Below are 15046 nucleotides of genomic sequence, written 5' to 3'. Positions count from 1 at the left end.
CGCTCGATTGAGGACCGTTACGTGAAATGAAATGTCGAGTGCGCGGGGTGGAGCATGAAACCGACATGACGACGACGGCGTCCGAGCTGGGGCCGACTACGAAATGCCGAGACGACGACACTGGCGGGGGACGAGGGGGTGCGCCACTTTATCGCACCGAGCCGGCAACGTCGCGCGGGGTGGGATCCCCCCGCGGCGCAACCTCTCACTCACCGTCGCCGGCTTGCCAGCCAGTGTTACCTTTGACGGTCGAACGTGTGGTTGTCTGATGCCAGTGACGTCGACGTCGGCGCTCGTGCAACACGTCTATGATGTTTCGATGAATTTTGTTGGACTCGTGGATTAATGATAATAATTTATTTATTATCATTCAAACCTGGAACACAGTGACAAACGGTGACCTTACCTTGGATTTGGATTTTTTGGAGTATTTGTGAAGTGACGTAAAAATATTTAAACATAAACAGTGCAGTGAACCAAAGAATTATAAGTGACATAGTTTTGGATTTGGCCTGTTGAAATTTTTTGGAGTGATAGTTATTCCTAAAATTGGAAAACAAACAAACGGAACGGATTTGCTTAAGGTGTGTTTACGAAAAAACTTCAGAAGACTATTGAAAACATGTATACCATAATTCATGGAAAATGGATTATAAATCGATTAGATATGCACAGCTACGAAACGAAAAAATACAGTATCTAATAATGCCACAATTTTAAAATTATATTTTTCAATGTAACTAAAAATCCACATTTAAAAAAAACTTGCATTTTTTCTATAATTTGAAATTGAATTATAATTTGATGAAAAATTAAGTAAATATTTTTCATCAAAAAAAATACGTATATTTAAAACAGTAGCATTATTAGCAGATTGTTGACGTTGCAATTATTTATCTGTGCAAAAATACCTTCAAAGGATGACACAAGCCGAGTGACCTGCAACTCGCAAGTGAAATCGCTTTTAGGAAAAATATCATCCTTGACAAGTTGTGACTACCTCGGAGATACATAGAGCTGCGTCATGTTTCAGGAGGCGTTTTGAAACGACAGGACGGCGAATTCTGCTAATACGGCTGGATACGCGGGACACAACATTAGCTATCAGGGAGCTGTCGCTCCCGATACTGGAAAACATAATTCTTACCAAGAAACAATAGGATACAGAGTAAACACGCAAAGGTAAGTACAGTACACTTATAATTGTGCAAAATTTTAAAAATATGTATCTAAAAAATATATTTCCATTTTTTCCATTATTATGGTCTTAAATCCATTGTTTTAACCAATAAATTCTTATCAAATGATAATTAAAAATTTATGTTAATTAGTGCATTATAAAGTTTAATGCGTTAAATTTCATTATCACGTTTATATGCTTTGAAAAATAACAAAAACCGAACATTAAAACAGAGTGCGATGTATCATTTAAATTTTAAAATGTTTAATTTTTTTAACCGAACTCCTCAATAAACTTACGATTTAATTTTCGTAATACATAAAAAACGTAAATAATAAAAAAAAAAACAAAAAAATATCAAGTAAATGTGTCGATTATTAAAAAACTTCAAAATAATCGAAAAAAAAACTGGATCTACTACCTAGGTATTTAATTTTCAAAAATATTATTTTATGCAATAAAACTAATAGAACAGAGAAACAAATGTATTTTAATTATAAATCAATTAGAACATAAATCGTTCACAAATATTCATCTATTAAAATCGCATGGCGCGCATCACTGCAATTATAATGAAAGAATGAAATGTGCTCTTCCATTCACACGCACAAACGCTTTCGGCGCCCTCTACGCACACTAATGCTTTAGAGCACTCACACAATCGAAATACTACCTACACATTGACACAAGCACTCACACAGGCCAGCGCTGGGAATGCAAGCGGTGACTGCACTTTAGTTTACAATAAACACAAACAAGCAATACGTTAAAGACTTCGGAACAATAGTTGAAACTATCTCTAAAAAATCAATAATCACGTCATAAGAATTTAAAAGCTATAGGAATTTATTTTATATTATCGTAATAGTGATATAAATAAAAATTTTAAAACTTATACTAAAAACATTTTATTTTAGTTTATTACTTATTATAAAAATATTTAAAACTTCATCATGCTAAATAAAGGTTAAATAACAAAAACTTGAGCAGGTGCTAAGTCTGGGCACTCTATACCTTTGTTTGTAATCACCTTTACAAACATGAAACAACATATGTATTGTTAATCGTTACTTCGCTCATTCAAAAACCAATACGTTAATAATAATATTACCATGGGGCTGCCAACGAGATTGTGAAAACGAACACAGGAAGTCACTTTACTTTGAAAGGCTGACGTAGTAACGGTAACTAAATTAAATTTCATATGGGATAAAAATAATAATGTCTATCTACAACTAATTTCTATAAAAATTAAAATCCATAAAAACTAGAATCTTGAAAGACCATTTTTTTTAAGTATATTGAATTATATCAAATAAGTAACCGCTAATCGAGTCGTGGGAAAAAAATGTTGACTTTCAACGAGCATGTTCGTGGGGGCGTATCCCGGGTAATGTTGTCTACATGAATCCCACCACGTGCCCATTAGAGCCAAACGGAAGTTAAATGAGGTTTTACTTGTACAAAATATGTATATTATGTATTTTGTTTCGTTATCGACATTGTTATTTTTATTGTTAATTTTTTTTTTATTAACTTAAGTTTCTTATCGCAAATACAAGCGCAGAAATGTTGTTAGTATCAGAGGTTTCATAATAAAAACCCATATTGACGTGAACGGGCCCATTTACCCTAAGCAGGCGACTACGCGAACCGACCCTTCTCACTTATTGTGTCGCATTCACCCTAGAACGGTCGCCTCCATTTATAACCCCCGGAATTCGCTCCTTGAACATGATTCATTCTCTCACAGTTCAGGGCGTCAATTGACGTAAATGAGATAAAATCGACGTAAATTAAAACCCTGCTTAACAATCTTAAACAAATAATGCGGGAAATATAATAATTGATATAAATAACGCTTGATATATTTAAACAAAATATTTTATATATTTTATTACATGAAAATTATGTTTCGTACAGCATGTATTTTGCGTGAGGTTTAAAAAATATGTATTCAATATTCGGGTGTTCAGTTTTACACCAGTTACATCATCATCGATCGATTGCCTACATTTAAATGATTGTGTTACGCGTTAGCAATGTGCACACAAGCTATGTATAATGTGAAGTGGTATAATATAAAGACGAGGGTGACCAACTGTCATCAAAATGCAGGGGCTTAATACCACGTATTCGTGAGGATATTATGAATCAATTTCAATAAAAGACTTCATTGAACTTAGAAAAGAAATTAATGATCAAAACTACAAAACAAATAAATTACTAATGGCATGATAAAATAGAGAATTTCATAAATAAAACATTAATTGTACCAAAATATTCATCTCAAAAATCGATTCCACACGTGATTATAATCACTGCCAATTAGCTAAGAATTCACGTCTGCGCAACTATCTAAAATTAACTGCAGCCTATGTATCAAAATACGTACACGTTACTCGCACATCTCTCAATAGTATGCCAAACACCTTCCAGCTTCTCGAAATAGCCATATAGTCATCATATTGATTTATCTAAATCTCCCGTTTTGTGTAACGTGATATAATCTACAATATTCTACGGATAAACCTTGTAAAATTTTGTATTGAAACAAAAGGCAACAGAATTCCTACCACACCAGACACATAGGTACCTACATACAAAAAAAGATTAGGATTATAAAGGAGAATTCTTAGAATTACTTTTAAAATATGCCTGCGTCCACCGCTTGCATAGACCCAAATATTTTGAATATAACGTAAGTGATTATTCGGATGTCGTACCAGTTGTAGAAAAAGTACGCCAGGATACAGAAATGTTTATTTTTTTGGTGGCACACATTATGGGTCGGCAACAAAAAGGTTCAGACAAACTATAAAAAGATATAAAAGACGGGCACGGTTTACCTAAGGGTCCTTGTAAATCATTTGCAGTATCGATGAAAGGAACGTGACGAGTTAAGCATTGTATTAGTTATATCGGAGTGGTTTCGTTTAAAAATATTTACTAGAAATAGAATAACATCGACAAATAGATGACCAAAACAGAATATTTATCATATATATCTGATAACATCGAAGTTTACTATCAATTTGAAATTAAATAATTTTCAAGAAACTTATAAATTTCGATATCAATAACTTTATGCAACATATAAGCTGCAAAAAATGTGTGCTCTAAGTCATTGTTTAACGCATATACAAATAACAATAAGTAACTCGTGTGCGTGTTTATTGGGCTTTTGTCGAATGGAGTTATTAGAAAGGGCTCGGGAATTCGCCCCAAAAGGAGTTCACATGAGTCTGTCTCCCACTCCGGCGCCATACAAAAAATCAAACATCCCGAGAGAAACACAGGGGTAACAACGCGTCCATATTGATTTTTTGTCTCATTGTTCACAAAATAATAAAATCATACAGCGTTTTAAAAAAACGCGTACGTTTATGAAATTTGGGTTGAATATTGAAGACTGTGTTTATTAATAATAATCGACGCGTTAACGTGTGGAATGTAAAATGTTAGACTTCGCAAGGCCACTCGCAATAGAATAGAAACTACTCATATTATCGTGAGTGAAACAAAATTAACTTCAAATCAAGAATCGGTTGATAAAAGTTGTAGGTATTTATTTGTTGTTAATAAAAAACTTAATTAGTTATTTTAATCCGAATTATTAATACAAACTCCGAATATATCCTACAATTTAAAATGTCATCAATGGTATCCAAAATACAAATATAATAATAAAATATGACGTTATCAGGACGGACGTTAATAAAACGATAATCACACATGAAATCGCACTTTTTTCAAACTAATATCCGGTATAGCCACGGTATAGCACATAAATGAACAATCCAAAATAAATACTTTATACCGAATTTGTTAATAATTGTATTTGTTTTCTTGATATCTGATAAAAAAAATGAATAAAGACTTTAATGCTAGTGCATCATAAAAAATGCCTCTACACTATATTGTCATTTTATATCATGAGTGGTTAAATCCCTAGCGATTTTTCGCTACCTACAGGTATTATAATTTCTACCTTTTTAGCAGCTATGGGTGCCACGGCGGTTCGGGCGCGATGAGCGGCGGGGGCGAGAACGCGCAGTTCGGCGCCACCGCCGCGATGGTTGCCGCGGCCACTACGGCTGCGATGCAGGACTCACAGCCATTCTCGCAGGTAAACAAATTGTCTCAGTAATCTACTGAAAAAAAATTAATAAAAAATGATTATTTCTTATAATAAATATTTCAATTATTACAGATGCAAAGCAACATGGCTATGGGAAATCCTCAATATAGTGCGATGAATGGTTACGGTCAGCAGCGTAGCCATAATCCCGCAATGACAGGGATGGGTATGGGCAATAATGGAAGCATGAACGGCATGAATGGAATGAACGGGATGAATGGCATGACAAGTATGACTGGGATGGGGCAAATGGGCAATGCTTCAATGAACGGAATAAATCCTATGGCCCAGATGGCCAATATGGGAATGCATGCCAATATTATGACCTCGCAAATGGGACCCGGTCAAATGGGCGGATCAACGAAGATGGGCCCTGGATATCAGAGGAGGCATGCTCCATACCCAACAGGCACTATGCTGATGGGCTCAAGAAAGAGTCAATATATGGGAGGTCAACCCGGATTCGGTCCTGGGCAGTACCCCTCTGGCTATGGTGGTCGGCCTGGTTTTCAAGGACAATACCCTCCCCAACAACCGTTAGGTCCAAGCGGAAACTTTGGACCGACTATGCGAGGAAACATGAGACAGTCAACGCCGCCTTATTCTAACCAGGGACAGTATTTTAATGGCGGTGTCCCAAATCATTTTCCTCAACATCAAACGAATTCCGCACAATATGGCGGGCAATACAGTGGTCAATTTGCGCAAGAGGTGGCCATGCGAACGAATAGTTACCAGCACAGTCCTGTGCCTGGAAATCCAACACCGCCTCTTACTCCAGCTAGCAGTATGCCACCATATATAAGTCCGAATGCTGATGTTAAACCTCATTTTAATGAGCTCAAGCCACCGATTGGTATGCAAAGTAAGTAATTCCAAAACTATACCATTAATGTATAAAAGTGGTTATGGTATTCATAAGAATATGATTTTAACTATTTTTATATCTATTTCAGATGATGAGCTTCGATTAACATTCCCTGTAAGAGATGGTATTATATTACCACCATTTAGGTTAGAACATAATTTGGCAGTTAGCAACCACGTTTTTCAATTAAAACCTACAGTCCACTCAACGTTAATATGGAGGTAATAGATAATTTTGAAAAGTTAATATTAAAACAATAAGTTAAAATAAAGAAGTGGCTAATATGTATATATTTTTTTTTTAGATCCGATCTTGAACTTCAATTAAAATGTTTCCACCATGAAGATCGGCAGATGAATACTAATTGGCCTGCAAGCGTCCAGGTTTCAGTAAATGCTACTCCGTTGATAATAGACAGAGGAGAAAACAAAACGTCGCATAAACCATTGTACCTGAAAGAAGTGTGCCAGCCTGGCAGAAACACAATACAGATAACAGTTTCGGCATGTTGCTGTGTGAGTATACCTTACCAATTTAATACAATTTTATCGCAATTAAAATAAGGAACAAATTCTCACAGCCAATTTTTTTTACAGTCACACTTATTTGTGCTACAATTAGTACATCGACCCAGCGTAAGAAGTGTATTACAAGGATTGTTAAGGAAGCGATTATTAACAGCAGATCATTGCATTGCCAAAATTAAAATGAACTTCAATCAAACATCTTCCAGTGGGAATAATAACACTAATACTCCTAATGAAAGAGATAGTATCGAACAAACGGCATTAAAAGTTTCATTGAAATGTCCTATTACTTTTAAGAAAATAACATTACCTGCTCGAGGTCATGAATGCAAACATATACAGTGCTTTGACTTGGAATCTTACCTACAACTAAACTGTGAAAGAGGTTCTTGGAGATGTCCAGTTTGCAAGTAAGTAAAGTAATTTATTACCTTTCTGAGTACAAAAATACATCTATTTGTGAATAGTAGAACCTTTTCAAAATAATATGTACCTACACATTTTTTATAATATTCAAAAATTGTTTACAGTAAACCAGCTCAATTGGAAGGATTAGAGGTAGATCAATATATGTGGGGCATCCTAAATACATTAAATAGCTCTGACGTAGACGAAGTAACTATTGACAGTGGAGCAAATTGGAAAGCAGCAAAAATATCAACAAACACGGGCATAAAGGTAAGATTTTCATATTTTTTCAATCAGCTACTGAAAAACAATCAATTTCAATGCCATTAGAACAATAACAATAAAATTTTGATGCATTTTCATTATTATATAATTTTAATTTGTAACTTGCAGCAAGAAGATGATAGCAATGACAGCAGTGGGAAACGGGGGAAAGCGGTATCACCTGGTTCAATGAACATGCCTACAATGAACAATTGGGATATGAATCAAGCTATGTCGCCATATCTCCCTCCAGATATGAACACGATAGCAAGTGGATCTATGATCTCATCCTATCAAGGAAACCAGAATAGAACATCTGGTTCCAACAGTCAAAACTATGATTTCGGCATGAACAATGGCCCTGGAAGCAATGAATACGCAGGCAATGGGCCCTTGTCGCACCTTAATGAAAGCGTCAATTCTTTAGACCCCCTAAACGCAATGGAAAAAAGTTTAAATGAACAGGTTTGTTGAGTCTATATATATATAAAAAACTCAAAGGTGACTGATATAGTGATCTATCAACGCAAAGCCCAAACCACTGGACGTATCGGGCTGAAATTTGGCATGCGGGTAGATGTTAGGACGTAGGCATCCGCTAAGAAAGGATTTCCCGAAATTCTTGCGGGAACGGGGATGCACGTACAAAGTCGTGGGCGAAAGCTAGTTTTCTATATAAATCATTGAAATATTTAAAAAAATGTAGAAATGTTTCAAACCATCACGTTTTTCTTTTGTTTCTTGATGATGATTACTATTTTTAATATTTTAGATGCCTCATACTCCACACACACCTCATACGCCTGGGTCAGCTCACACTCCTGGAGGAGGTGGCGCTCATACACCTGGCTCCAGTCACACGCCAGGTCCACCTTCAGTTGGACATCATTCTTTGAACGACGTTGATATTCCTGCCGACTTAAATTTTGACCCAGCCGCAGTAATTGACGGCGAGGGGACTGACAACTTAAACGTAAGTTTCTGTCGTTGATTTTATTCGTTGTAATCGTTTATAAACATAATATATATTTTGTTAAACTTTACATTAAAAATTTAAATATATCAATAAAAAATTCACTTTGCAGTTGCTACCGGAAACAAGTGTTGATCCAATGGAATTACTTTCATACTTGGATGCCCCTGCTCTTGGTGAGCTTCTAGCGACGCCACCTTCATCATCATCGTCAGCGGGCTCGCATCCACCACGCGCTCCCTCATCTGATGACTTATTAGCGCTGTTTGAATGAGTGACAAGGATGTTTCTAGGCCATTAGAAATGAAGATTAAACACCCATCAGGCCTATTCTGAAATAGGCTGGGATTCAATCTTTCGTAGAATCTAGCGGCCTAGTTTGACGCCTATTTAGCTCCTGTTTAGGAGCTCGACATTGTGATATTAGATTTTAGTTTCTTCTCCACGAGCGTCGACGTCGAGTGTCGCAAGACGTCTCCAAGTGTTTCTGATATAGCAAAGCTAATAGAATCTCCCACTTAAATGGACGTGCTACGTAAATCTAGCATAATGCGACATTCGACGTTGTCTAGAGCATCTTGTTGAAACAATGATGTTGGAGAAAAATTTATAGTTATAATATATAGATAAGGTCTGAGGTGTGGCAAAGGCCTCACCGGCCATAGACACTGCGGTGTTGTGTATGTATAGTTCCTCGCGCCACCGCGACAACCGTGGCGCACCTGAGCTCTAAATATTCTAAAGAATAGAATAAACTAATTAAATTAATTCATCCTCTTGTTCAATATAATGCTATAATTAGATATTTTGAGTCTAATTGTGTATAGTTTACCAACTGTAAATAGCGAGATATTTTATTTTATTTTCCTAGTTCTTTCAATAGTCAAGAGACCGTAATGCAATATGTAAATATAGCTATGTAGTCATTTTGTTGCGGAGCTCGCGAGTGGCAGTATGAATTTTATAGTTCCTAAAACTAAATATATGCAAAAGAACTATAATGTTCATGCCCCAAAAATAAAAATATTCCTTAAATTTTTCATATTTCTGCATTTTTTAATATAAGACATGCTAGGATTTGTGGGTATGTAGCTACTCGCTTATTGGGTGATATATTCTAAATGAGTTGTTTGAAATCAGTATATAGTGACAACAAGTTGCTGAACTATATTGTAAATGTGAGTGCAAAAACACTGTTAAATTATTTTGCGTTATGTGAATTGAAGAATGATAGAAATATATTTTAATTTCTATGTTAAAAGAGTAATGAACTGTATTATTTGTAAATATGATTTAGGTAAGAATATTATATGATCTAGTTATATATTTAGAACATGGCAGATACTTATATGACGGCCAGTTTAGTGTAGTAAAACTAAATTAAAACAATCAATCTACACATGGTTTTACATGTACAGAACACCACTATATTCAAATTGCATAGAAGCATTCAGAGTACAGATTGTAGTGGAGAAGAAAAGACCAAATTATTAATTTTTAACATAACTATACAATTATTTGTAACAATGATATTGATATCTCTCTTTATACATTCTTGAAATTTTTTAATGGTAGTTAACAATAAATCGGCATTACAAAAACTTTACAGACTACATATTATACTTAAATTAATTAATGACCTAAGTAGGTATTTAAAAACAAAAATATTAGGGTGCTAATCTATATAAAATGTTTTTTGAAATTGATAATTTTTTTATGGATAGTTGCTTCATTATTATTCAATACTGATCCATGCAATAACTTTTAAAAATAAATTTATATTTCTAACTGATAATCTGTACTCTGACATGCATTTACTGTGTCAGAAATAATGCAATTTAAATAATAATTTATATAGTAGAAATTTTATCATCACATAGTGCTCATCTATAATAATTATGATTTACCTACCAATTAAATTCGTGATGTGAAAACATAAAAGCAATAAATATAATAAATCAATAGATACAGAATATTTAATGACTACTTTGTTTTGTTATAAACATGTTACTTCAAAAAATAGGTTTATGAATTGTTACTTTGAGATCAAACTGATGAGCATTAAGTTGACTAAATATTACTAGTTTCACCTATTTTCAAATGTTTGGTTGTACTTCACAGACTAAGCGCGCCATATTTTCCTCAATTCTTTCAAGTAATCCCTTTACACTGTTGTAGCTAATTTCTTAAAGAAATGTTTATTTCCTTTCATCATAAAATTAACAACTATATTTAAAAGAAATTTAATTAATTGATATCTTTGTGCAGTATCGTAAAAGTCTTAGATTCTTATAAAGTTCTGTCTATTTTCTAATTCAATTGTAAAATATGGTGATTTGCGCATATTCAATACATGCTAGTTATATGGGCGCCTCTTTAGATTTAGTCATCTTTTACGAAAACAATAAATTAGCATTACTTAAAAGCTGTGGTCAATCACACGGAAATATTTGCTACAACAGTTTTGAAATTTGTCAAAAAACTTACATTAAAACATAATAAAGCAAGATGTGTAATTGATCACTGCTACGGAAATAAATTTATATACTTTTAAGGGACCTTCAATTCCAGTTAGCTAGTTCTATTTATTGTAGTTAATATTGCTGTTGGATGGATCATCATAGTGGTTTTTGAATGACCAAATAGTACTTTTTTATACTGTTACCTGTTTTAGGTAAAATTAATGTTTATATTAAATTGAAAATATCATAAAAATGTAGAGCATATCACATTGAACAGAAGACAAGAATCATATTGTATGATCCATCCAATTGAGTAAATTATTACAATATATATTTTGTTGATTAATATAATGAACTGCTGTGGACTAAGTAGATTTGACGAATGTAAAAACAGCATTTGAAAATAAGTGAAAAGTTATTCTAATAATATGCAACCCATGACCTATAATTCAAAAGCCAAATTGTAATGTAGTAAAAATCCTGATCTTATTGTGAATACTAGAAATCTGGTACCCCACTGAAATTCATTTCTAAATATGTAAAATTGAAAAAAATACATAACATTTTTATGTTATTAAAAATAAAATGAATCTTAAAAATTATTCTATTTTTTCATTTGAGTACCTAACATAAACCTTTTTCTTCAGAATTTTTTTTATTAAATAATTGTTTTTCATAGTTAGTTGGAGGAAGACTTAAAATTACCTAATTACAGTTCATGAGAATTAAATTGCACATTGTACTAATATTTCCCTCAACTATACAATGTAATAAACCCAACAAAGATATGAATTTATTTTTAAGTATTTTGAAGAGTGAAACTTACCTTTACCATAATATCACAGTTATATTCTTCATAGTATCTTCTCATCTTTGAAGTAATTGGATAGAGCATATTTTGATAACTTTTTGAGTTGGTCGGTGGATGGTTTTCATGAAAATGTTTTAAGTAAGTATAATAAATTAGTATTAAACTAATAAGTTTTGACTAGAGGTCTACCTACTTAACTACATTACAAAGCATAGCTAGGTACTTTAAACATATATCTCTTCCAAATTATGAAGGTACCTACAAAAAGCAAATTTTAAACAATGTAAGTATTAATTGGTAGGTAAGTATGTACCGATTTATCTATTTTCAATTAATTTTACTCGGATATATCTATAAAATACCTATGTGATTCGATCATACGACACTAAGCAATGGTGTACTACCTACAAGCACTGTTTTACCTTTGTTTATATTAACAGTAATAACCAGTAGGTATGTATGTACTTACTTTTATAAAACATATTATTAAATAGTTGCTACGACTTACGTTACTTCTACTATTAAAATTACTACAGGGAAGTGGGAACGATTCTAATAGCGGCAGTACACATGGGGCCAAGGCGTTGGGCCAACGTGTTGGGAAAAAATGAAGGATATCAAGATTCCTGATCACACATTGGCGTACTGATCATTCTGCATTGGCGCTTCAAAGATGGACGTAGTCCGTAGAAGTTCTTGCAGCCGCGGCAATTTATTTATACAGTGCGTTTAATAATTAATTATTACGTACATGTGCACCAATAACTCTTGAGTGTACTCTGCCGTCTGCGATGATACCATTTTCCAATCTCTATTTTCCTTTTTTTTATTTCTGTATAAATGAAACATTATTAAAAAATATGTTTAGATTTTTTCAAATGTTTAAAATGTGTACATTTTACATTTAATTTAATTTTAACTACCTATAAAACGAAACTTTAATGATTACGGACGGATGTATTGATTGGTGATATTTGATAATATTATTTATGTAATAAAGCAAATTTTGATCAAAATCATGCTCATTGTTTATTGTTATTTAATTTTTAAGAACAAGTAACTGTTTCATACTATTTTACTCATTTTTAATATATTCATTTTTTTATCGCAAATGTATGAAAGTGAGTTATGAAAAACATCTAGAATAATATAATACTTAAATAGAAAATAAAACATCTAATTTATTGAGTCATATGGTTTTTATTTTTGTGTAGTTCATGCAGTGGATTTCAAATTATTCCTTCATGTCGATACAATTCTACGAATTGTAAAACCTCATTGCTTGTCCACATCGGCGCCGCCATCGCTATCGGAACATGGAAACGTAAATTTCATTGACGCGCAACGATACTGTCTCCACTGACGAGTAACAATAAACTGAACAAGACACCAACGTGTGAACGCTGTTTGCGGAGCGCGCCAAGATCCTTTGAAGTGTGCACAAAAAACCGACAACATTCGGTTGGCCTGCCAATATTGGCGCCAACTAGGTTAATGAAGCCAACATACCGCCAAGTAGCTCTCTACACGTTGGCCCAACCCATTGGCCCAACACGTTGGCCCCATGTGTACTGCCACCATAATAATATGAATTATAACAAATCATAAATCCATTAATTAGCAATTCTCACAGTTATCTTTTAGCAAACTTTAAAAGCCGAACTTGTGTGGAATTGCGCTCAAAAGCTCACTAACTTTATTCACTTTATTAGTAAAAAAATACAAATTTCACTCGAGTATATCATTCGATATTTGAAATTTGAATTGCATTTGAACAGATCTCTTGCTGTTGACGGTTGACCACTGTGGACACTGGTCACTGTGGTCATAGTGTTCTGTGACTGTGGTTGACCATAATATATTGTCATAAACATGTCATAAATAATAGTGCTGCCACAGAGCAAGTAATAGTGCTGCCATTTTATAATTATTATTTGAAGAAATTGCAATAATTTCAATAGAAAATGCTATTAAATAAAAAAGTCAAGTAATTTATTTTGACTAATGATATCAGAAAAAATCGTTTCGTGGCATTAAATCAAAGACTATTAACAAGACGGTGCTAAAAAAAAAACATTTTTTTTTGACACAAATAAAATCAGGGTTGCTTCTTCCACATTTATGCGGGTTGCAGACCAAGAGCTAAGCTAAGTTAGTTTAGCTTAGCTCGCATAGCTAACGCAGTTTTCCATACTTGTGTGCAGACCGCAAACTATGTGAACTAAGCTATGTGAGCTAACTAAAATATGCGAAGCTATGTTAGTTGTGTATGCCGATGCGCAGCTACGCGAGCTAAGCTATGTCCCTCCCGCCTTCCCCGCACGCCCTTCGTCGTCCGTCTAATTGAACTCCACAACACTAACTGGGCTTTGGCTTAGCTCTTTGTGTGCACGCCATTTATTTCTATGTTAGCTTAGTTTGGCTTAGCCTAGCTTCCCTAGCTTAGCTTTGGAATAGCTTAGTTTTCGGTCTGCAACCGGCTTAACAAGCGGAAGCTAAGCAAGCGGTCCGAGCGAAAGGTCTCCCAACGGTAAATGGTCCTTGTCTAGAGTGACACGAATTTTGTTTGACCTCTATGGATCTTATGAATAATTCCTTATCGTTAAAAAAATATTCAATTGAGCAAAACCTTAGCAAAACCCTCAAGAACGAGATAATGCTACATTATGATAGAAACTGCTTTTAACTGTACTATTCAGCAATGTATGAAAATTATAACGGTGATTACAATTTTATAGTAACATATACCTACGTAAACTATGTTTTATTTTATTTTTACATACATTAAATTATATTATTGGCATATCATTAATGTTACGTATCAGAACATAATATTTTGTACACGCTCGTTTTACAAGCAATTTCTGCAATAAGCTTAGTTTATACCCAAGCATAGTTTGCTTGGCCATGATCACCTCATTGTAGACAATAATTTGAGGACGCGACGCTCACACTCGGAATGGTTTTTGCGCCTTAGTGCACTGTCTAGTTAAAACGTCTTTGCATTAAATTCACAGGCTAACGACAATATAAAACAGTAATTTATTATTATTTACATACTACATAATATATTTGGTATATTATTTAATAGAACATGCACAATATTTTTTCATATTTTTTTTAAAAAGCAAGAACGGAGATTGCGACGATTGTAAAATTTTTAATCTGTTCGACCACGCATTGAATAATCATTAATCACCCATCGCCCCATAAAAATAAATTAGCATAGTAACATAGAGCTCAAGATAGAGCTAGAAACTAAATTATTATCAATAATATTATTCTTATGTGGCAATACTGATATTTGACGCAGTCAGTTCAAGTAGACATTTGACGGAGCATGGACAAAATATGACAGAACCTGACAGAACAGTCGACAAGTCTGAACTCTGAAGTCAATAAGTCATTGGGA

At 33.9% G+C, this 15046-nt stretch overlaps 1 protein-coding gene across 2 annotated transcripts; it reads left to right on the top strand.

Annotated features, from left to right (window-relative positions):
- Nucleotides 1–246: 246 nt before the first annotated feature.
- LOC123693055 (zinc finger MIZ domain-containing protein 1) lies at nt 247–10028 on the top strand. Of its 2 annotated transcripts, none has more exons than XM_045637981.1 (11): nt 247–584; nt 1034–1182; nt 5183–5309; nt 5394–6186; nt 6278–6410; nt 6494–6704; nt 6786–7126; nt 7247–7394; nt 7518–7853; nt 8161–8361; nt 8474–10028. In XM_045637981.1, the coding sequence occupies exons 3-11, from the start codon at nt 5211–5213 to the stop codon at nt 8633–8635; spliced, it is 2424 nt and encodes an 807-aa protein (XP_045493937.1). In that variant the 5' UTR covers nt 247–584; nt 1034–1182; nt 5183–5210; the 3' UTR covers nt 8636–10028. The 2 variants fall into 2 exon arrangements, with proteins under 2 accessions (XP_045493937.1, XP_045493938.1); XM_045637982.1 differs by having other exon boundaries at nt 5180–5309.
- The last annotated feature ends 5018 nt before the right edge of the window (nt 10029–15046 follow it).

This window comes from Colias croceus, chromosome 7 (assembly GCF_905220415.1).
Source record: "Colias croceus chromosome 7, ilColCroc2.1".
NCBI classification, from domain to species: domain Eukaryota; kingdom Metazoa; phylum Arthropoda; class Insecta; order Lepidoptera; family Pieridae; genus Colias; species Colias croceus.
This window is presented reverse-complemented; position numbering and strand designations above follow the sequence as displayed.

What these genes read in the sequence shown, in the direction of transcription:
- LOC123693055 (XM_045637981.1), top strand. Translation starts at nt 5,211, where the DNA reads ATGAGCGGCGGGGGCGAGAACGCGCAGTTCGGCGCCACCGCCGCGATG. An exon ending in AAAAAAGTTTAAATGAACAG is followed by an intron (nt 7,854 to 8,160) that starts GTTTGTTGAGTC and finishes TTAATATTTTAG; the next exon opens with ATGCCTCATACTCCACACAC. An exon ending in AGGGGACTGACAACTTAAAC is followed by an intron (nt 8,362 to 8,473) that starts GTAAGTTTCTGT and finishes TTCACTTTGCAG; the next exon opens with TTGCTACCGGAAACAAGTGT.